Source organism: Vanessa cardui, chromosome 25 (genome assembly GCF_905220365.1).
Source record: "Vanessa cardui chromosome 25, ilVanCard2.1, whole genome shotgun sequence".
NCBI lineage: Eukaryota > Metazoa > Arthropoda > Insecta > Lepidoptera > Nymphalidae > Vanessa > Vanessa cardui.
In genome coordinates, this window is record NC_061147.1 from 6,341,583 (window position 1) to 6,368,107 (window position 26,525).

Below are 26,525 nucleotides of genomic sequence, written 5' to 3' on the forward strand. Positions count from 1 at the left end.
ATTTCCCACAGCTGGACTAAGGCCACGCTTTTCCAATGCGGGTTGGTGGACTGCATATGTGGCAGAATTTCAATGAAATTAGACACATGCAAGTTTCCTCACGATGTTTTCCTTCATCGCCGAGCGCGAGATGAATTATAAACACAAATTAAGCACATGTATATAGCGGTGCTTGCCTGGGTTTGAACTCGAAATCATCGGTTAGGATACACGCGTTCTAACTACTGGGCCATGGGCTCTCAATATATATGTATACTTAAGTAATTATTGCAACGAGATCATATAAAAATTAATTTAGATTCCAATGATTATTTTTTTTTAATTAAAGCTGGTACAAGAACGTTTCATTTAAATCTTAACTGGATTATTCTTCTAGTGTGACAAACTTAAAACAAGAGAACATCAAAAATAAAAAGAATACAATTTGAGTCGGTGCTGGAGTTTTTGTCACAAATTAGACGTGAGGGTTTCTTGTTCTTGAGAGTCCACTTTCCCTCTGCACATGGCATGCATTGCACTTGAATTTTTTGGACTTTTTAAAAACGAAAACGATAAAAAGCAAACGTCTTTAGTTTTTACTCGGAGCGAGAGTTATTAGTGTTGGGGATTTTAATTCGTTAACAATTACGAAATTTTTGTCATTGAGTTAAGTATTTCTTTTATTAATACTACATGTATTAATGAAACGTATTGACATATATAACAATGTTAAAAAAGATTCAAATGTGTTTGTTTGTATATAGATACCTCTACCTATTAAAAGATTATTAAAAAACTCACTGATAGGTATCTACGTTATTCTTATGTAAAGGATATTATATTTTTTATATTGCACCCGTTCGAAGTTGGGAAGCACTCTAGTATTTTATTTAAACTCTTATCAATGTTTTATGAGCACTTTTAAATTATTTTATAAAGTTAAATGTAAAGCAACCATCGGATCAGAATGTAGAAATAAAATCTGTAGTTGCTAATTTTTACCAATTAATTTACGTAAATAATTTAATTAAATACAATTAAGTTATATAATGGCTGAAAATTAACGAATATTACTTGTAGCTCCACGCTATTTATACGATCTTTTTGTTATTAATTAATGTTTTTTTTTATTCTTTTATAATTATAAATTGTTTAAATTATTTTACTTCACACCGTCATTTGAGTGTTTAGGTATATGCCAAATTTATGCCATCTTCATGCCAAAACATACAAAATTTTTAAAACATTTGTTTTTTGTAATCTATCACTATAGCTTTAACAGCTCAGCTGTATATTGAATACGATGATTGTAAACGGATTTAACTGTCCTGATAACGATCACAGAAAACTATTCAGGACGGCTGTTAAAAATAATTAATACGAGAAATTTAAATCCTATCAAAATTGTAATCAATATATCAATTATAAAAACCGATGAAAAACTTTTTTATTTATTTAATATAATGACATTGAAAAATAATGAACTAAACTTTACTTGTTATCATTATTACATAGTATAAAACAGAGTCGTTTGCTGTCTGCCCCTATGTATGCTTAGAACTTTCAAATTACGGATTTTGATGCAGTTTTTTTTAATATATATAGTGATTCGATAGGTTTTTTTTTTGTATATTATGAATACAAACATGGATAATGTAGTAAAGAAACACTGATCATTTCGGAAGTTTCTAATGTGATGTCGAAATCTGAAGTATATTTAGTATTAGTTATTTTTGCATCTGTACGAACCCGGGGCGGGTCATTAGTACAAATAAGGAGATTGTAGTTACACTGACTCTTACTAAAAATAATTAAGAGTTCAGTGTCACTGTTTGGTGGTAGAATGAGTGGGTGGTACATGTAGACTACAAAGCCTGTTAATATTATCGTAATATTTACATTAACAGAAACGATATTTATAGGTTTTCCCTCCAATCCACTCAGCCGTATCGTTGCCCGCAAATAATTAAAAGCATTTCATTTAAAGAGAATACATAAAAAGAATCCAGTCGAGTACTACCGAAATGTAACAATAGAGGCAAAGCAAACAAAATAATCCTTTATAGGAACGAGAGAAATCTCGTCTGACGTTCGTTAGGGTGCATGACTGGCAATCCGATCGTAGCTACAGATGAAGTATCTTTGGATACGGCTGTTGATTTGAAACACTGTTATATTATCGTATATTTGTACTCATATACGGGGTGGGGTACTTTTTCATTTATTTTTGTTTCTTGTACACTTTACGATGTCTCATATTTATGAAATGATATACAGTAAGGTATTTTATCAGGTTTTTTTAGTGTCAATATTTCTTGTGAGTTCACATTTGTTAGATTTTAATGGTAATAACTAAAAAAGCAAACAGTTCTTATTACTGACATATGTAAAGTGAGTAATGCTTTGTATCTACAATCTTAAATAAAAGTCGTTGTAATTATTTGACTATCTCAATTGTTATTCTTATGTATTTAATTAAGTAATTAATTTCGGGTTTAAGAACTTTATTTAAAGAATTTACATTCACTTAAAACAATAATACAATTATAAAAATTTTGTTGGGTACTTCGACAATTCGTACGGTACACTCGATGCATAGAAACATAGAACTGTAATTTAGGAAAATGTCATATAGTATAACATCAAATACACTTAATTATTGTTACAGTTTATGTATATTTTACAATAAAATATACCTAGATAAAAGTTTTGATATTTTATAGCAAGTAATTGTTATATTAAATAGATACCACCTCCAAGTTTTAAATTCTTTTATAAGTTCGTGTAATTGTAATCATCGGAGTGACTAATGCACAAGATGCATTATATATACCTTCGTAATAATCTTTATCAACATAGCTTTAAAAAAACTTGATAACAGGATATCGACTATCTCCTAAATAATATTGTATATAATCTTTGGATGGATGTTTGTTATTCAATCGCGGTTGAATGAATCAGAATTAAATTTGGCAGAGATAGATTATACTATAGAAAAACTCGTAGGTTACTTATAAGTATTATTCACTGGTGATTGAAAGGTTGAAATCCTTACTACTATTATACCAGCCCATTTATATCTTTCTTTCTATTATATAATATAAGTTATGCCTAATATGTTATGTTTTTTTTACAAATTGGATAGAAATTGCGATAAAAATGCTGCTGCTGAATACTTGTCAGCATTCCACGCTGTCAAGATTGATTCGGTAACTATTTTTAATTTATATATTTAATGACTTAATGTTAGTAATTCTTATGTAATTAGTTTATATTTAATTTGTTTATACATATAATAATATCTACAGTTTGGACAGTTGGTATAATAAGTTAAATAAATTTAATAGACTTTGACATAATGTTCGACGTCAATGGGTTAGTGTAATTTAGACAATAATTTTCGAATTATTTTTTTTAATTTCCATAACATAACTCCTTTAATAGCAATATGTATAATATATATAGTTTGTTAAGTGATCTAGAGATGTAGCGATGGGATGTAAAATGTTCTAAGTCTAATTCAATGTAAAGAAAGTAGTTAGTTCAGGCAGATAGCCAGGTAGCCGAATCCGATGGTCAAACAGTAGAATTCTTACGAACAAACAGGATTATTTGCTCACGCTACCGGTGTTGCCACACACGTGTGTACGAACAAATATTCCCCTTTCTAAAGATTTTTGAGAGTATCGTCAGCAAAACCATAATTTCTCAAATTCCAATACTCACAAATACTACATTGAGAACAAGTCTTATCAACAAAATATTAAATATTATCTAAACTTTTGTCAATTGTTTAATCTTAATTATTCACCGAAAAACTCATAAAATAAAAAGGTTTTAATAGCAAATTTAACGAATTCACGACTTGTAAATTGTCGGGCAAAGTCAGTTAATCAGTCAGTCTATAATTAATAGTTAGTCTTTCATATAACCTCTTCCGAGTTATATAATTAATCCATAAACCTTCCTCTTTAAACTCATATACATCATTTATAATTTAAACAAATTTAAATAAAAAGAACCCGTGAAATCTTTTCGAGTTTAACTAAGATATGATAATTATATTGTTTGCATGTTTCTGCTGACGTTACACCACCCGAGGCGTTTTTGTGTGGATCACGCGCTTTTATTTCCCAGTTAGTTCGACTTGTTAGCTCGACCACTTGTCAGCAGACCTCCCTCGAACTCACACATTGGTCCACCGAACCATCGTACATCTGCTCGTATTATATTTGGTGAATCGTCTTAAGACTACATATGATGAGAAAATAGTCATAATATGTTTATTATTATGAATAATTTGTTTTTTTTACTGTAAACTTTAATTTATTATGATATTTAACGAAACAATTTTCTCTAAAACACATCCAATCGACTCAAATATATACATTTTCTTGAAGCAAATAGACATAACTATAAAATCACTCTTTTGGACTAAATAGATATGATATCAAATCACTTTTTCATCAATATGCGAATTATATATTAACGTAATAAATTACGATTTGTTAACACATGAAAGTCTAATTATTAGGCACAGTGTTCAATTTCAGGAGGTTTCGAGCTCGCCACAAAAGCTGCCCAGGATGGTTAATCGGTTTTAATCAAGTGGCTTTAAGGTTGATATCATGGTTTGTTCAAGACGTACAAACACACAAAGTGACATACTTTGAAAAATACAAATAAAGCATATCCGTATTTCAAGTCGTGAAGATTTATGTATTTTTAAAAAACATTCAATAACTTTCGAAATTTATTTGACCACTAGTCTTTACACTTAGACGTTGGTAACCTAGGAAGTATCGACAACTTCCTACACTTTATATTCTTCATTCATTCTAGATCTTATTGTATGACCTAAGCGAATTAAATTACACTAATTTACTCATCCTCTAAATCGAAAACTAACTAAACAAAGTCATACTATTCGACGTTCGAATAATTAGTTAATGGATCGAATCCAGACGGATCTGACTAAGCCAAACCAAGAGTGATTATTGGCTAATGTATAACACAGAAATCTATGGTTTTATACCTTATTCCAATTGAAGAAGAAATTAAAAAAAAAACAACAGATATACCTACAAACTTTTTACAATATTTCCTATATTACAACAGAATTCCACTTAAGTAAATATCCTAATTTATTTTACTTCCAAAGTTGCGATAACAACTTCGCTAATACACAAAACGCATTGTTTTTGGGAATCCGTAACAAATGTAGATTATTCAAGATTGATAAAACTGTATCGCGTCAAATCTTTTTCGAGTTATTGTTTGTTTAAATTTTCTCCTCGTGTGGTCCAACCATGTATCATTCGATTTGAGATAAAAATGATAATATATGACACTATATTATATAAAGGAATTAGCGCAGCACCCTGGCTTCGCACGAGTACTATATTAATACTAATCATTTTCAGAGTTTGTTTATCTAAGCCATCACATTAGAACCTCTAAGATTTTCAGTGTTTCTTACATATATAGTATATGTATTACATACAAAAACCAATCTCTAGAATCACTATCTATTAAAAAAACCGCATCAAAATCCGTTGCGTAATTTTTAAGATCTAAGCATACATAGGTACAGACAGCGACTTTGTTTTATACTATGTAATGCTGATAATGATTCGAAGTAGAAGTGAATAAGAATAATTAAAGTATGCAAGCCCATCAAGTCTTTCACAAAACTATTAATTAATCTAACAATGCGGCAATTCAAATCATATGACATAATGTTCCGCAATGTTGTATTGAAAATAAAATACTGCGCTATTCAGGGATTAATCTAGTCTAGCAGTGAAATACTGCCTAAGCGACAATCTTAGTACTAACGAGACGATTCAGTAATCACAACTTTATTTTCTTTTATATAAGGTGCATTTTCAAATGAGCAGATATCATTGTTTTGTTTTAGAGTTTTATTTCTTTCCTTCAATACTTTTAAACCAGCATTCAGACACGATTAAGTGGAATTCAAGATAGAATGATTATGAAATATGTTTAATTATTTTGATCGCAGTTATTATGTAGAACGGGTTCTATTTTAATGGATCTTATTGTATGTAATATTGTATAAAGTTTGTACGTACTATCAACGAAGTAATTGTTGTTAAGGCAATTAAGAACAATAGTATTAAATTCTTAAAGTTCATTAACATATTTCTAATAAACTTATATGGAACAGCATTGACATTCTTTGGCATAATAGGTTAATGCGAATAGTTGAATAAAAAAAGCTAAAAAAAATGTCCCTCAACACACCCCAACTATTAGCGTAGCATTATCCGTAACTGGCAACACTAATCGCTCATTAACGAGTTCCGGCCGCACGCCTGGGGTTGCCCACTTACAAAACGATATGAATAAAATTGTGGGAATAAATGGGGTTTAAAGAGCACGTCCTACGACTATTATCGGATTTTTTAATTGCAACGCTTATTTAAACTCGCCTTCAAATTGTTACTATTATTACCTAAAAAAACCGGACTCATCCGCTAAACTTCAGTACAAAACCTCTGGCTATGTTATAAAATCCAGTTAAAAACAATTAAAAATCGAAGGTGCGTTCCATTTACGAATTCCCTCCGTCGATTGGCCGGGCAGTGATTCTCAGGGCAGTAATGGGTAATATTATATGGAATGAGCTTTTTACAGCTAAACCGATAGAAGGCCAGGACGGGTTCCGATTCCTTTTATACCCGTTTCATTTTATTGTGTTTAGTTCGCTTTTTATTTTATTATATTTTACCACACGTTTCGAATACTTTTATTTTTGGAGTTATTTAAGACTTCTTACACTTAAAACGAGAGTGTTTCGCAGTTAGCTCGTGAAGTCCAAAGAATTAAAACCGAGCGGATTTTACTCTTGATTTTATTACTTGAGCTATCGGAACAATAAGCTGTAAACCAATTTCACAGAGGCGTAATGACTTTCCGAATGCGTCTCTCGACCTAATGGAGTTGACCGAGGTCGCCTTATAGAAAAAAAAACCTATTATTTAAGAGCTACGGCAGTCCGACATAAAATTAAAAAGACAAATTATTGAACGTCTTCGTGGAAGTCAGCTTTTGTTATCTCACAAGTGTTTTTCGAGTGTTCTGTTTGTTTTCTACCCCGTTCTTACATCTACAATATCTCATCTTCTCTTCTCACTCTATCTTGTTAGTACACAGTGGGTTCGAAAAAGGCGTAACTCATGCTTCTACGTTTACAATAAACTGACACACACAGCTTTCATAACAAGGCATGATATTGTGGACTGAAATTATTTTTTAAATTTATCACGACCAATACGATAAAGGGCGTAACTGTTAGACCTTTCATACCGTGATATCGATTTATCGACGACGGAATAAGCATTTATTTTGCTTAATTGGCGCCTGCTTGGTACCTCGTTCGTTTTGACACGGTTCGATATTTTTTTCTCTTCTTTATCGTCTAATGATTTGTTTGAATTTGGATTTAATATTTAAAGGCCTAAGGTTTATAATTGTTTGGACGTGGGATTATAATTTTGGAGAGCATTACCATAATGATGATCGGTCGTGTTTGACGGAGCAGGTGTGGTGTATATCGGTTTATTCTCAGTTTTTATGATAAAATCTCGTTATATTACAAGAACGGAACGCATCTCATAAGATTATGAGGTTATGTAAGCGATGGATACAATTTATTTAATTATATCTCATTTTTTACATTGTTTAAAGTGAAATATTTAATGAAAATTGATTTAATGTACATTTACTTATTTAGAATATATGTAGTTGCGTTTGGTGATTATTTGTTTGGTAATAGTTGACTAAATTGCATATGATATGAGTCTAATTTGACAAGTAACGTAAACATAAACTATGTGTACTGATTTTTAATACACGTCCAATGAAAAACTAAAACTAGTATTATTTGATACAGAAAGACTATTTATATTCATTTCTATCAGAGATTTATCATGACATCATACATCATAGACAGATATAACTTAAGAATGAAGTACAATATGTAACAATATATAAATGCTTTATTGTTGAGAAAAATTGCTGTTGGCTCAAATGCTAGTGGATAGGACACACTCTTCACTTAGTGGTGAAAGAAAGAGATAAAAAAAAACTAATATACTAAAGTCGTAATATTCAATTAAAGATTCACGTTCACTTACCACTGGATTAGATCATCGAGTGAATTAAAGTAATTGTATTTAACAGATTATTTAAATTATATTAAAAGCATGACAAATAGCGTTCATCCGTCATCACTGAATCGAGCTTTCATCTAAGAATATACATTAACAGTTTTAATGGATGTCGACGTAACTATCGAATATTAAAAATAGTTTTATCGATTTCGCAGCGTGAATCATAACGCTACATCCCAATACGTAGTTTATTTATATAATGATCTAAATATAGATACATACTGGCTTCCCGCTCTGACTGTCATATACATATAATATACTATATGATTGGTGACCAGTTAAGGTTATCCATAACATTGACACAATGAGAAAAAAAAATACGTTAAACCATCATTCATTCGAATTTTCTGCATTATTTTGGTTCGGGATGTTAAGGAAATTATCTAAGAGATCCCCAAAATGTAAGGCAGTATACCATCGAGCTTTAGCTTTGCAAACCAAAAAAAGTTATTGCTAGTAAAAAAAAATCAAATTAAAATATGTTTAATGAATTGAGATAAAAATTATATGTCAATTACAATATTCTATAACGATCTACGTTACAATGTTATCAATTACAATTAATAATTCGATTCATTGAAGTTACTATCGTAATGAATAACATTTCAACTTTAACCCAGTTTCAAATAGATTTTAATAAAGTAACAGTTCACTGTCTGTTATCTTAATTGTATCCTATTATTACTTTAATGTAATACATATTAATTGTTTTAGGTCAATGAATTCAAACAAATGTTACTTTATATACAATTAAATATTCCTTTAATTTGCTCTTACTTATATGTTTTTAAATAATTATCAAACTCCCTCGAAAAACATTTATAAAGGAATATATATTTTTAACTTTTATTAAATCAATATAATTTAATTTTTCAATATATGTCTGGTTAATATGGTCATACGGCCCAAAAGACAAAGTGACGTCAAAACCTACAGAAACGCCTTAACGAATAGTTACTCGTAACCCAAAAAATACGGTTACTAATGTACTATAAAGATTCGTTAGACATGGACATTTGTAATCGAAGCATAAAATTTTATGCGTTTTTTATTTTAGTTCGTGTCAATACATTTCTTTTCTATTCCCATAAAAATGTATTAGGTATAGATACATAATATTAAATTTGATTTTTAATTTTTTTTTACATAATTCCATTTTAGAACGTGTTCTTTTTTTAAACTATACACGAGTTAAGTAATATTCTATATGGACAAAACATCAACAATTACGCTAAGCAAGTTTAAGAATCGGGTCAGCATATATCAAACATTTTAAAACAGGATACATTACAAAAATTCTTACGAGGGCGAAGAACGACGAGTTAGGAAAGGCCACAGAAATAAATGTCCAATAAATTCTGATCTCAGATTATTTGAGCCGGTAATGTGTGCTGAGGTCTTTACATCTGGTGGGTTAGTTCCCTCGGATGATATTCGAGAAACAAACAAAAGAAGAGTGATAACATTTGTTCGTGAACATGAGTCAACGGGTCGGCCATGTTTGCTGAGAATGATTCCTTATTCGAATTTTGAATATTTTAAATTCGTGCTCCATCTGTTTTCGTCTATGAATTAAAAAAAACTATTTATTTCATTATATCGCGATCATTAATAATATTGAAGTATTCGCGTAATTCGATACATAAATATTTTTTTAAATCATTATGTTTGACTAGATCCTATTGTTTATTTATTCTTGTACGATTAACGAAACGGCACATGAAAAAAAGGGTCTCTCGATTGTAAGTAATATCAACTACACTACACATGATATATTTATATTATCTATATAGTATATAAGTACTGACTTTAAAGCATCTTAGTATCTACATTATTATTATAAAGTCTAAAAGTAACTAAATGTAAACAAAGAAATCATTGTTTGTAAAGATAAGCGTGGCGTGTTGCAACCGACACTAGCGCCGCTTACGGAAGGCAATATTTAAAGAATTTAACTGATAAAGTATTTAGATAAAGCGCGTTATGACATTTCGGTCGGTGATGGATTAACTGGCTGCTAGTTAAGACGTTTTTGTTCGGTAGGGTTGTCAAAAGTCCATTAAAAAGGTTAGATCAATGCGATAGTTGTAGCGTTTGAGATGTTCCTCTAATTATACCTACTATACCGGTTTTAACTTACCAAGTTATACATTGATATCAATAGTCGATATGATTTATAACGGAAAAAAGTGGTCTGCAAACTATACTAATATTTTAAATGCGAAAGTAACTCTGTTTGTCCCTCTTTCACAACCAAACCGCTGAACTGAATTTTATGAAATTTGGTATAAAGCAAACTAGAACTTCAAAGGACATATGCTATGTTATTCGCCTAACACATAACAACCTATCCCCTAAAACGCGAGCGAAACCACAGGTAACAACTAGTATGATTATATGTATGAAATTTTTACCACCTTATGTTAAGTGGTCAGCATCAGACGATCATGATTCCAACCTAAAATGCTCCTTCTAAGTACTTGTGTTTGGAAATAAAGTTAGTGGTGAGTATCCAGACGAACTCGCACAAAGATGCAAAAGAGGGAAACACAAACCAACACATTCGCCATTTATAATATTAGTGAGTATTATTTATAGCAATGAATGACCCTTGCTTTGTATCGGTTTTACGATATTGTCTGCATGTGTACGCATCACACAGAATCTTATAGAATGGAAACATTTCATTCGTAGAAAGGGTTTTCTGCGAATAGTTTAGATAATAGCTTCATAAATACTGTCGCCATGAACATCCTATCTATCTACCTATTTATCTATCTATATGTTAACATATGTTTTCATATAATATATACTATACAAAATACGTACTTTATAAAAAAAAAATAATGGTTAAATTAAATGTACTTTATTCTGTACAGGCTGTGTCCTACGGTTTTACTCGTGAATTTTGTTATTTAAATGACATTAAATACGAATTCTAATTATAATAATTAATCATATGTAACAAATAAACAGGTAGATTGTATTGGGTTTGATAATTTACAGATAGCCATAGTAACTTAAAAAATCAGCCAGACACTACAATTTTATTTATTTGTTAAGATTAACATTGAATTTATTCGTTTAAACATTGTAAATTTAATAATTTCAGTTAACAAACTATAAAGCATTACGGCCAATGTTTTTTGTATAAAGTTATATTTGTCGTAAATACAGTAGTTGTACTCAAGTTGCGCATGAGCATAATTAATACGAAAATAGCGCTGTAATTGACGAGCCACTCGATTTATGGGAGTTTGTACGTCTACGTGACTCGATTAACGATAATTTTATGATAAAATTTATTTTTTTATTTTTGACCAAAATCAATTAACTTTTTAATTTTATGTTTTATAAAATAATAAAGAATGTCTTTTATTTAATTTAGTTCTCATCGTATCGTAACTTATAGTTGGAAATTAAAAGAAATATATACATAACAATAACTATAAATTTTACGATTAAACTGAACAAAGTAATGTGTTCATGCCAGGAATAGCCGTTCGCCATATATTATAGATGTCGTATTATAGATGTAGATGCTTTAGATTAATTATTACCGGCCTGTGGTAATATCTCTATTACTGTACATATCACACAACAACACAATAGACAGGTGGCAAATTTAAAAAAAAAGCATGTTCTATCTTAGAAGAAAAATATGTAATTAACAGATAAATCCTCCTTGGTATATTTCCACTCGATCATGTTTCGAGCAGTATTTGATCAAATTCTTAATTCATATAATATATGGAATGTGTATTCGAAATTCAAACTTACATTCGATATAAATCGAACACACTTCAACTATTTCAGTGAAATTCAAGTACAGAACTGAAGACAATAATAAATTAATGCTGTACTCAAATAAACATGTTGAATAAACTACACGTGGACAGTAAAACGAAACTACATCGGTTTATTTATTCGATAATGTTTTTCGAGAATAAAATCAATGAGTTGATTAGCCGTAATCGATTTTACGTCTAAATTAACTAGCATGTTGTTTTTGACGAATTTATTTTATACCATCTGCTCATTAAAAAGTTTTATTGGCGAGTTTTTGTTTTTATTCGTAACGGTTTCAGAATAAGGATGTTAAATTGTTGTATGATATAATGTAGCTGGTTTTTTTATTATGACAACGGGCAACATTAAAACGTGTAAATTCGTTTAATAGCGAAACGAAAGATTTATTGTTGGTTGAAAAAGGCAAAAATACAAAATGTGATCTTATCCTCAGTTAATTTTTTTACTTCACATATAGCAATAATTGTTACACCACGCCTTCTTAAAAAGGTTTTTGTTTGTAATGACTTTAAATGACCGTTCTAATTATCTGTATATTCATACATATATGCACATAAGTTTAGTATACGACATTCGTACCTAAAACCTTTAATTTTTTTTTTTTACTTCCGAACAAAGCCAGGACGGTAGTAGAACAAGAAAGATCTCACAAAACACTATTTAAAAAAAGCTAAATATCTGTTTTTTAAACGTTTTCGATAAATAACGTTACCAAGAAATGTTAAATAATAAGTCGACATCAAAATAAGCTACAGACCAGACTCGTATCCCCCAATCCCGTCATTAGTTTACGCAGCTATTTTTAAAAGTAATCTTTCTTGGAACACCGTCCTGATAGCATAAAACCTCTTTTAGAGGACAATAAAATAGTTCTAAACTCTATACAGAATTTTATGAGCAGACTAAAAATAGTTTCAAAAATAGAATTAAAAAAAAAAAGGAACCACGTTATTGACAGCGTTCATTAACTGATCGGTGATTTATCGTAACTACTGTTTGATTGGAAACGTTAGAAACTATGGCGTTTTGATTCACGCTTTGAACAGTTTAAACTAACAAATTGTCAGATTTATATCAGGTTTACGGATATGGGTTTTTTTTATTATCTAACTGATCGTGTATTGCTTAACTTGATCGACTGTGTCATTTAATCCCATATATCGGATTTAGCTATGCGTAAAGTAATTACATTTTGCTGTAATATAAATTATTACATAGCAACGTTAATAACGAATATTGTACTGTGTAAAATGGGAATGGTATCATATTTCTTAATAATTCATCAACCGTCATTTGTTTTTTTTTATACATGTAAAAACTGATAAGTCTTGGAAGACATAATTCAAATTCATCATCCTTAAATTGTAATATTTTTTATGGAATTTTAATATACCTAAATTAGTCACCGTCGGTATACCCATTGGCGTCGTAAGAAATATTAACCATTTCTTACAACACCAATTTGCCAACAACTTTGTGGATTAGGATGTTGTCTCATTGCTTGTAGTAATGCTCACCGTTCAAAAGGGGGCACAACATAGACCAAATCTTTTTTTAACACGTGATGGAATGTAGGGGGGGGCGTTGTGGGACTCCCCGGAGCCTTGGACGCCGAATGCGCCCAAGTACGCCGGGTTTACCCACTAAAAAACCGGCGGTACCCTCTCCGTCTTTCGGCGGACGCTACGGGATCGCTTAAGCATGCTACCATGACGAACCTGGACCAAACCTAGAGCTATATAGCCGAAAAACCCTACCAGTAAACTGAACATCAATGGACAGACACAACAAAGATACAGTACGGATACGTTCATTAATATTGAATATATTATACGCAAAATATTTTCAAGTCCCGCGGTATTTTATTACAATATATCACAAGTGGTTAAGGCTGATCGATATTAATTAGACGGAATCATAATTCATATACTGATTAGGATTATATCAGGTCAAGCTATCAGTATATTACCGTCGGCCATTATCCGAATAATCCAATGCCAGACTTATCAGTTATAACCGAAACCACATGCAAATAACACATAATTCATAAAGGTCAACATACGGTGTCGTGGTTTCTTACCCACTCGACTTGCTCGTAAGAATGCAATTATTTTAATCGATATATTTTAAAAAATCTGCTAAGGAAAAACTAACAGTTACTTGACGGTACTTTTACGTTGAATCAATATTCGAAATGTAAGTAATCAAATTTAATTTAAAGTCATTAAAAGACGATTAAAGAGTTTTTGAATAGTTTTAATATTTACACTTATTAATATAGGTAATATTAATAATAATTATAAATTTTAATAGATAAAGATATAATGAAACTTAGTAAAAGTTATATGAAAGATTAAAATAGTATTTTTGATACGATGATCGTTTTATAAAGTCGAATAAGGTACACACAGTTGTCACAGTACGGTCTACTGTAATATTTCACTCTGTGGTTCCTTTCAGGGCTACAGATACGATATCAGGGTTTATTGGGCAGGAATTTATTGATTGCTGATAACGACTCAGTTTCTATAGAACTGATTTTTATTTAATATTTTCGTACGTTTTTATTGTATGCTTTATCGGATTTTTTTTTATTCGGGATTTGTTGTTACATACTTTTTTAACAAAGCACTGTCACCGTATATTTTAGATAATGTAGTCGTTGTGAGATTCGCTGATCTTATCGTGATATTTTAGTATACATACTATATACGTACAAATAATATATATTTTTGACAGTCGGCTTCGCATGAGTGGATATTATTGATGAGAATAAATATTTTATAGCTCTATAGCGCTCTGACATGCTGTAGCTTTCAACCAATAAAAAAATACTTATGGATTAGTTTCAGAGGTTACCTATATACAAAAAAAATTGCTTCTTAATAATATTAGAGCAGAGTAGAGAAGGTACTTTAGAGAATGCTACGTCTAGTAAGAGAAGATGATAAGGGAATAAACTCAATCCGCTATATTTTAATTGTCACCATTGTTAAGTATTCGTTCTAGTATTGATAAACACATCAATATCAACAGATCAAAGTATCAAAAAACTTTAGCATTATAACTGAACTAGATTATTAAAATAATTATTAAAATAAACATAACGAATTGATTTTACTTAAGAAATTAAAAATAATACTTTAACTATTAAGTCAATTTACCGAAAATATCGGTAGTAATCAATTTGTTACAAATACAATTTCTATAATCGATGTTTTATCAACTTGTACGTATGTTTTAATTGTAATTAATCACCTTGAATGCGTAATCTAATCGCGCGTGATGCAATTTGAATAAGACATGGAAATACGTGTTACCTTCAATTACACAAATCATTATTGTAAAGTACATTTCAAAGAAATGTTATTATAATCGCTTTCTAGTTTGAATATACGTCTTATGATTTATTGATTTATCATTTATTTGTAAGCAGCTTTTAAACAATAAGTTAGCCTATGTGTCTTTTACAAACAAGATAAGAATGAAAATGTTTTATTGCACAACGAATTTGAAAATATTTTAAATGAATGGATTGTGCATTTTTATTTTGTGACAGCAGTCTCTGTTGATGGCAGCTTGTGTGGTATCTGTAATTACATCTGCTCAATGGCACTTAGTTGTGGTGGATTAATTGAGAGATTGACATCTAATTAGACGTTCCTGCTCAGATCCGTACCGTCCACCAACACCACTGTCCTCATAAAGTATTTTTAATCTCGTGAATCCATTACTTCGTTGCTGAGTAAAATAACGAGCCAGCTTTCGCATTATAATATTATAAGTAGGGATTAGTTGTTAGCTTGGACTTTAAGCAATGGCATACAGGTTTAATATCCTGGGAAACTGCTATTTATTTTCTATATAAAATAAATTCACATTCATGTATTAAAATATTTTTAATACGAGCATTTTTTTTCTTCTATTGCATATGCTGCACTGCACTGCAGTGTGCCGTATCATTGAGTCCATACTAATATTATGAGTTCGAAAGTAACTCTTGTTTTAGTAAATTATAAAGTTGATCTTTCAATACAAAACCGTTGAATTGAATTTGATGAAATTTGGTTTGTACTACGCATGATCTCCATGAAGAAGAAAGAAGGATATACTCTAATTTTTTATACCTATAATTTGACAACCAATTTTTAGGATGCGAGCCGTGGGCAACAACTCGTATTTTATAACACAATATAAAGTAGACGAAATTATAGTGATACTACTTTCTTTCACATTACTAAAACATTTTCTTTAAAACTTTCAACTTAGTGACATTATTACGTCATTTACTATATTCATTTAATTTCGTTGCCTAAAACAGATTTAAATTGACATGTGCGTTATATCATTCATTGCATAAACATACATACACACAATTTGTCTGAATAACATTCGCTTCTGTGACTTAAGGTGTAATATGTAGAAAATTGAATTAAATGATTTATTATTAAAATCAATGTTTGAACAGCAATTTGTATAATGGTTTGTAGTGGGTTTATCTCCAAACATTTGGTAATTTGTAGTGTAATGGATATTCAAATATTCTTATATTAATTTCATGTACTAGTTTTCACATGCGGCTACGCTTGCGTTTTTAAGGCGAACATAGATTTTAAGTAAAAAAAATTAAGTTGTTCCTTGGGTTTCAAGCTTGTTTCATAATACATTTGTAAAAGACAAACGGACACATTATAACATTAGTATAGATACATATGAATCAACAAGTTTTCCCATTGTTGTTACAGATGACCGATTCATATGCTACTGGTTTTAAACAAATTACTAACAGGGATTTTCCAAAATAAAAACTGATTACCGTTTTTAAAAAAGTATCAATATGTATTAAATCGAATATCCTACATCTGTTAGTAATACGAATATTTTTTTATATGTTGCCAGATACCTACATCATAAAATTACTGACCATTGTAAATATGAATTAAAGATGAAAACCAAACGTATTTAAATAGTTGCTCGAATGTGTGGCCTTGGCAATGAAATTTCTAGCATTTTAATGTTAAAACAAGTAAAACGCTGAGAATATCTCCCCTATTAACATATTCAACGATACAACGGAAACACGGCGAACATGGCCACTCATAAACAACAAATGACTCGCGCATGCGCACTAATGCACTAAACTTGCATAACTAATGCATTCGCGAAGGTGAGGTTACACGGCAGATCCGATATAAATCTTGACTAGATTTGATGAATTGTAATTATTATGTAATTGATAAAAATTCTACTTAACTCTAACTAAAGAAATTGAAAGACCAAACGAAATATATTTCGACACTTAAACCACAAAACGTCGTAAAAGACATATTTCTGGAAATATCGAGAAACATTTTAAAAATCATTACCTCTATTATGTAAGCGTAAAAAAAGTATAGTATGACCCAAATACCACAGTTCTCATACACGTTAAAACTATCCAACTTTTATCAGAATCCTCTACAATTGAATTTGTCACAATCACAACGCCTTATTTGAAAACATACCAATAACCAGTTATTACATTCGAACAACAACAAACAATACAAAATATACAAAGTACAACAATTTATCACGTCAATTGAAACCAGTACAGTGTTAGGTTTACCACATCCAGTCTGGCTAGATCTAAAACAATTGCTATGCAGGCCAATGCAACTTCCTACGTACAAATAGACATACCCATTGAATGTAATTAGCTACACGAGCCCACGCCGTACAGATATGGTATGTGAAATTAATAATACTAGTTTTGTTTGGGACATTATGGAAGGTCACTTATTGCTAAAAGCTCTGCGATTATCTTGAAGGCTCCCGTTGACAGATACAATAATTCTCGAAATAATTTTGAGGAATTAATTGTAAGACAAATTTATGTCTTGAACAAACTGGTGTTTCTATTATAACTTATTTGATAAGCCAAAAATATAATGAGACAAATAGGCAAAAGCATCAAGGTGGTTATCCTATGTTTTCATCACAAGAGTACTGGAATCATGTATAGTAGTTATTCAAAATAAATTATTTATTTGACACATGATAGCAAACAGACAGAAGTCGAATTGAAATAGGCGTCCTATTATTATGATAAAACGGTCAAACAAAACTAAAAGTAGAGCTACTCTATAAGTAATTGTGGATTTACATTAAGAGAAGACAAAATATTAAGAAAAAAATACAATACCCAATTGAGCTTGATACAAGAATTTACATTCGAAAATTATAACATCAGAGGGCGTTAAAGAAATAAGTCCTGAACGAACAATCGTGATTAAGGAGACAATAAACTGAATCAGTGAATTAAAGATGGCGACGGAAAGCGGGAAGCCAGTAAGCAATAAATACTAATTAACCAAATGTACGCGCAAGGCTGAATTAATATGAGGATTTGAGCTAAAGAGCTATTAGCGATGACAACACAAATTGGGCTAAAAATAATTTCTGTAACTCTTAAAAAGTTGTAAATTAAAATAAAACAAACTTATTTTGTAAGATAAGATTAACAATTTTATGGACTGGTGTTTGAGTTCATATAAGTTTAATAAATTCTTAGAAACTAAGCATCCAGCTATGACTCAAATATTCATAAAAAAGATGACGTTGATAGCCATTAGAATGTTAATGACCAAGTGATTATAATAAAACCGAAATAATTCAGAAAAATCATTTTAATCTTTGAAAACTCAAGCCCTGCTTCATATTAATTAATGAAAAACAAAAATGTTAAAGAATCGTAATATGAGTACGAAACAGAAAATAAAAACCAAACCCTCAAATCGTCAGTTTCAGTTAAGGCCAGTATGGCGGACGGAAACGGATGGCATCAGACAAGAGATCGTTGTTTGCTAAATATAGACGTGGATTTCGTGCGCGGGCGCATTGGAAGAACTCCTCACTTTATACTTCATTGATTGAGTCGATAATGATGAATTAGCTGATTTAGAACACAAAATGAACGTATAAAAACATTTACATTTTACAATAAAGTAGAATTGGATTAGTTAAATTTCTAACAGTATGGTATTGATATTCACATTTAACAGTAATCTGTGATTAGGTATCAGTTACGAGTCAGTTTCAATATCTAACAACGACAGCATGTTGCCTTAAGTTATTGCCCATTGATATATTACTTCTGTACTACTACTTGAGGAAAATTAAATTTACTGAATATAAACAAATAAGATTTTAAACAAAATATACATTACATGTCCATTAGAAGGTAGTTATCCGGGCTCGTCATAATTTATTAGAATTTAATAATCACAGGAAATAGCTAAGATATTGGCTTTTTTTCAAAAGCGGTGTAATATATCTTAACTATTTTACTAACTGGTCTTTGCTCACACCGGTCTTCAAGTTCATTTATTTATAGATGAGATGCTTTGAGGAAATAAAATAAGCTGTGCGTAATAAAATAAAAAAGCCAAACAGCAAACAATCGGTATTGGCATTAAAGTCGAAAGCGTACGTATCGACAATATGGTTTGACATAAGCACTCTGCTTGTACAAACAAACAGCATAATGAAATCAGCTCCGTTGTTATGAAAACATTTCCAAAAATCAAGCAGGCGTAAAAACACCGACACGATTCAAATCCAATTCACGAGCCGTCGAAAATTGTAATCTAAAAGAAATCGAAACTCAAAGAAAATTGAACGTACAAAGTGTATTGTAATGGCATCACGTACGATAATCGATGCTATTATGACATACAAAGCAGAATTGCACCTAAGTATAATCCAATATTTATACGATCCGTGACTGTAATGCTTTGGGATTCTTGTACAAATCAGTCGAATCATCCGTCTCATTTGGTTCATTAAAAATTTCGACAGGAGAAAGGGAGATAGCGGATTCATACAAGAGTTTCGTTTGTAGGTGTCCACGGAATGTTTGCACTCCCTCGCCTCTCGGGGTCGTCAGGTAAATTCGTCCACAAAAGCAGTGGGAGTCCGTGTTTATTATAAGACATACCTGAATGCAGGTAGACATGCATTGTGTACGCGCCCCCTCCTAGCGAATAATAGAGTTTTCGGAAATAATACAATGACTACGTAATTTATGTCGACTGGAATACAATATTTTACATAAATTTTCGGAAATGTACCTGTTTTATTTTTTTCCAATTTTTTGTGCTGGCGCTCCAACAATCAGTGTTTGGGGTGACGTTAGTTTCGGTTCTTGCGGTTGATTTGTTTGTTTTACGGGTAATTTGCGATTTCAAACAATTTTTTTCAACCATCCACCGTGATGTTATCTCAGTTATTTGTGGCTTTCCTACTACTAATTGAGTAGTTTAATCATTAAAGTTAACAGTCTCGATGTTAATCTACGCATAGAATAGGACATAACGAGGTCACTAACCGCTTCTTCTTATGAATATTAAAATACTCGACACTTCGACCGTATAAAAATTCGATGCAGTCGTAAATAGTGTTTTATCAGCATTTTTGACGTAAAATGAGCATCAACGGATACTAGGTGTGCAGTAAACATAACTAATTGATCCGTGTGAAGTTTCTGTGATAAAAACTGGTTCAAATGGTAGCTTATACGGTGGGCGGACTTGAATAAATCCAAACATAACAATTCGTTGAATTTCAATAGTTCGAAAGTGTAAAATCACAAGTAACTCAATGCTTAACTCAACAATAATCTATTGCTCCTTATGCGAATAACGTTAAAGTCGATGTTTATTCTATTCTGCAGTATCTTCACATAGAATACCGTAGCGACAGGATGCACCGACTTTAGATCAATATATTACGATTGCGTTCAATACCATTGTGCTTTAATGCCAAGAAAACATCAATAGAGATCTACCTGAAATTGGCACCTGCTGGGATTTACTGCAAGTTAAAAAAGTTGAAATTCAATCACGCGATTTTGATTCTTCATTCATAAGTAAATAAGATTACATTAGTATAAACATAATGGATGTACAAATTGTAGCGCCGCGTGAAGAATTTATTTATTTCCCAAAAATGGAGATATGAAAGTGGAAAAACGTCACAATGTATACATTTTACTTACAAGGATGTGGTTTATGGTCGGCAGGACCACCAGCAATGTGTGACCGACAAATAAAACCAGATGACTTCATACATGGCTTATAATTATATGAGAATACGAATACGAAATCAGACATACAAATATACTCCAATAATTATGAAAATTCCAAGGAACAGTCTCATTGTCACTGATTTATTTTAAAGGTTAAATTTAAATTATTTTATGATACTTCGCAAAAGTAAATAAACATTTCAAATATATGAGTAGATTGAAAAAACAAGGAGAGCAGATAAACTAAAAGTAACTTTAGTTGTGTGTTCATACATACAAAAAGTTCTTTGGAATAATTTGGACTTTGTAGTCAAACTATGTCAAAATAAGAATTGAATTTTATTTTTTTTTTGTTGACTAGCACTCACTTATCAACTGATTCTTCACACATTTCAAAAGAGATAATCCGAAGGTTTTGACAGTAACGGCTTTTTGCATTTCCAGTTATTGTTATCTCAAAAATATAAAAGTATTGATCAATTTTATTTTGACAGAATTTATTAACGTGCTCTGGTGAATTATTGATATCATTGGTATGTGCTCATGGCGAGAAACAAGTAAAAATTATAGAATAATTAAATGGTACCGGTTAAATGCTTAGAGATGTTAATATTGGCCAACACTCACCTCACTTTCAGTCCAGTCGATTAGACTAGACTTCTCTTCTAGCAGGTTCTCCGAACTCCTTTTCTCGTCTTCTCCGTCACCCTCGTCTTTGAATACTTTGACCTCGTCCGTGGAGCCCAGGTCGTCGCCGCCCGAGCTCGCTGCTGAACTCGAGTGCGCATGCGGCATTTTCAAGAACCTAACGCCCACACTTCCATTATCCCATCCTTCAACAACACATACTATCTGTCATCCATGACCGAGCACTAAATTGCCATTTTTAAGCTCAATTCAAACGCCCAAATTTGGTCCTTCGAGCCGGATTTCCATAAAAATCGACGATTGTCTTTATTGTTTTTTTTTACACTTAAACTATTAGGCAATTGTTTTGTTAACTAAACTAAATGAGATCACAGATAACTTTTGTCAGGTTAAACTTAAAATGCTAAGGCTGAGGTGATCGGTTTCATTTTGCGTTGCATTGGATCTGAAACAAAAGGAAAAAGGATGTTAAGAACATTACAATCACTGGAAAACTTTTATTAACATCATTTAAAGCTAATTGCGTAATCTAAGTCAGCGTTTAAACCTAAATTTAACTTTTAATTCACCGCATTGTACCTCTATATCAGGTCAAGTTGCCTGTCAAGCACTCGTCAAGACTCTGGCCTCGAGCCAAGAACTCAGAAAACCTTGCGATACTAAACATTATATTGGCTTTAAAACGATTTGGTCAAAGACGAACGTTTTTAGACAACACATATTTGAATTCAACTGAAAAAAACAATTAAAATCGTTATATTTTGTATACAAAATAAGACACTAACAATCGCATATAAAATATACTTTAAATTTTCGTGGATTCATTTTTTGGAAAATATATCTAAAAGCGTTTCAGGATTCAAATCACTGTTGAACCAAATCTCTTTTACAGTTAGCAATATTCAACCCCCCTATTAAAGCCCCTCTACCCAATAATTATGGCGTCGAATTTAAATACAACTGCACATTGACATGCATAACTCTCTTCAAACGTGTCGGCCACATTATTCATATGACACCTCTCTACATACCAATATGACAAATGCATTATCTGTACGATGCGCACACGCAGACATAGTCACAGCGGTAATCGACATAACTATCACTTCGAAAACCTATGAAGTTTATAAACTCGTTTTCGACTCGGAGTTCGATTGTTTAAAATGTATGGTGATCAAATATTTATTATACCAAATTAACGAATTCCAAGAATATTTCATTAACACGTACACGATAAAAGCGTTTAATTCAAGATGCGCGGGCGCAGCTTCGTTGTACTTAAATTATGATCTCAGATAATGCGTACAATTAGGCTCAATTTGGACGTCGTCCAAAAAATTATAGGAACGAATTAACGTATTATTTCGTTTAATTATATATTTTTTTTATATTTGAAAAGTGTGTTGATAACGATATATGAAAATTTTTATTTGTCCTTTGTGAACTTATTATTTGATGGATTCATAGAACGATTGAATATGTAATACAGATTGATATCGCCTATTTACGGTTTAATACTATGATTTTTTTTGATATAAAACACTTAGTATTCTGTTAAATACCACGTGGTAGTTAAGTTAAGACGTGATCGTTACCAAACCTTTACCGGTAACCAGCAAGCTTTGAACGCCATAATTCACTGTTTTCCTGGCGCCTATTTTATCGTGATTGGAATTATAAGTATTGTCGTTGACCCTTCGTGGAGCCCTAATGGGAGTTATATTACATTTTGTTCCTATTGAGATTGCATTTGAACTACAAAATTATATAAGGACATAGCTTTCAAGTATTAAAAAAATAAAGTACCATAGTTATAGACTATTAGAGAGAGTTACTTTAATTTTTGTTTATGATTCTTATTGGCATTCTTCTGTTAATGAAAAGATTGTATTAATTATTTATTAATGACTTTTTACGGATTGTAGAATCATAACTTCGAATGAAAACTTTTTTCTTGATAGTTATCATGAAAAAAGTTATACAGTGTGCGAAATTTTTAACGTACCAGCTTTAAATTAAAGTCTATATGTTCTATTAATAATAACATATTAAAATTAATATTAAAATAGATGATACGAATAATCATACGAAAAGAATGAAGACTATTATAAACGGACATCACAAATTGGTCTCTGAATAGCACGCAAGCAGATACACCCAAGAGGTCAACCTTAATTAGTTAAAATTTTGTTTGCTTAGTATATTTTGTTCACGCTGTTAATAACTTAAAATCTAGATCAATAGATGTATCAAGAACGTCGATTTCGCTATAAATTAACTGACATTTGTCAACATCTCATATACATATGGTGTTGTAATCGCATCGTTATGAAATAAAATTCAATTTTAATATTTATAGTCGTTTCTCATTCTTAATTGATTCTCATCAATAAACTATTCAATTATTTAAATCAACATACAAAATATTTTAGATTATAAAAACGATAATTTTCTGATAAGAATTATTTGTCTATGATATCATCTCGTATGTTGTGTGCCTTATCCATTTCAATAACATGTCATTCTTTATTTGTCTCGTTTATTTCAGCGAAACCGCGGGCGACTAGTTGCGAATATTTTACAGTAATTTAAAGCTTAAGTTCATACATTTATAGAGTACAGATAGCATGAATGATTTCAATAGAATTAGTAGGTAACATTATTAATAATTTTCATGTAAACTCGGTGTATACTCGAATGAACGAATACGTTGTGTTAATGAAACATTTATAATTTCTACGATTAGAACTTTGTGACTCCCTTTTACACCTTTTAACTTATTCATACTTTGAACAAGTATATGTAACATAAGATATTTACTTGAAATTATTATGGAATAATTTTGAACTACATATATATATCATACATGTCTACAGCAAGTAAAACGTTCAAATCTATTCACATGTAGAAGATATCAGTATCAAATATCCGTAACACAATCACATTTATAATATATCTAAGTAAGACATTGCAATAGCAACTTTAAAGAACTTAAGATAACATAAAGTATATCTTGAAATATTACTCCATTAATTAAATTAAATAGAGATTATTTATGATGTATTACAAACAAAAAAACGAACAAAGATGACTATATAACACAAATATGGACAGAAGTTATCATAAATATAAAGATACTCTTTATATATTTTATTGCTACTTTTAATTATAATATTATCACTGTTTATGAACCACAATAGAATTTACAAACCGTAAAGTTAATTACTTCTGTATAATAACACCTGTACTGTTTATTTAACCGATTATAGGCTGTCCGTATAATGGTATAAAGCGTAAAATTCTATGTACTTTAAATAAAAAAATTGCTTTTTTCCTCTATTTCTGAGCTCATCTTATTCTAAATGTATCTCAAATAATAGTTTTAAACCTCTTTATTATATACGATGAAAATTATTTGTTAGATTAATTACTCGTATATTTGAAGTAATAACACTTCATACTATATAAAAACTTATCAAGGAATCTGATGAAATATATTACGACTTAAAACGTTAACTTAAGCCGTTTTAATTGCCCAGTAACGCTACGAAGCATTTAATACTGAGGGTAGTTTTAAAATTATTCGAATAGAAAACCCTCATTATTGATAACACGATTTCACAGAAATACTGTCATCTACACTAATATTATAAATGCGAAAGTAGCTCTGTCTGAGCCTTTTTCTTTGATGGCATAACCAATGAAATTTTCATTACAAAAGGTCACATTTTTATTCCAAATACGTACCAACAAACTTTATGAACGCGAGCGAGGCCGCGGGCGACTAGTTGTTAATATTTTACAGTAATTTAAAGCTAAAGTTCATACATTTATAGAGTACAGATAGCATGAATGATTTCAATAGAATTAGTAGGTAACATTATTAATAATTTTCATGTAAACTCGGTGTATACTCGAATGAACGAATACGTTGTGTTAATGTCCTAAAGCACTGGGTACGCAATTTAAGGGTTTAAGGTTAGTACATACGAATTATTATTTTGATTGTAAAGGCCACTAACAAAACAAATCCGCACATGCAAAACTTCTATTAAAACAGTGAGTAACCAGCCTCGTCGTTTCATTGACGTACCTACCCCTTTTATATACACATATATAACAAAATCTTAACACATTACATAGCAATACTTGCACAAGCTTATTTCACAGGCTAGGCTTTACTTGTTTCACTTTTAATTAAATTAAGTAAAGTAAAGTAACAGCCTGTACATTTCCCACTGCTGAGATAAGGCCTCCTCTTCCATTAAGGAGAGGGTTTGGAACATATTCCACCACGCTGTTCCAATGCGTGTTGGTGGAATGCACATGTGGCGGAATTTCAATGAAATTGGACACATGCAGGTTTCCTCACGATGTTTTCCTTCACCGCCGAGCACGAGATGAATTATAAACACAAATTAAGCACATGAATCAGCAGTGCTTGCCTGGGTTTGAACCCGCAACCATCGGTTAAGATGCACGCGTTCTAACCACTGGGCCATCTCGACTCTCACTTTTAATTATTAACATGAAAATTCAAAAGTGATTGTAAAGGCCTACTTAAATAAAGTATATTTTGATTTGATTTACCAACAGTAATAACAGGCGCGGCCAGTCGTCTGCGATAATTGTTTACGATAAAGTTTAGATAGTGACGCGTATATGATATTTATTAGAGTTTTATAAACTAGTATATTTATTGTTGTTATTGTAGAAATATATGATATATATAACGCTAATAGTTACACTTTAAATTGGCCGCGTCTGTCTGCCTGTATGTTAGCGATAATCTCCAAAACGACTGATCAGATTTTCATAAGGGTTTT

At 31.0% G+C, this 26,525-nt stretch overlaps 1 protein-coding gene across 5 annotated transcripts in view; it reads right to left on the reverse strand.

The window, feature by feature from the left end:
* LOC124540396 (protein pangolin, isoforms A/H/I/S) overlaps positions 1-26,525 on the reverse strand; it is a 148,311-nt gene that overhangs the window by 99,438 nt on the left and 22,348 nt on the right. For all 5 annotated transcript variants that reach the window (XM_047117900.1, XM_047117899.1, XM_047117901.1 and 2 more), the window contains exon 2: positions 21,679-22,144. In XM_047117900.1, coding sequence (XP_046973856.1) covers positions 21,679-21,846 — 168 coding nt within the window. In that variant the 5' untranslated portion in view covers positions 21,847-22,144. The remainder of the gene's footprint in view (positions 1-21,678; positions 22,145-26,525) is intronic.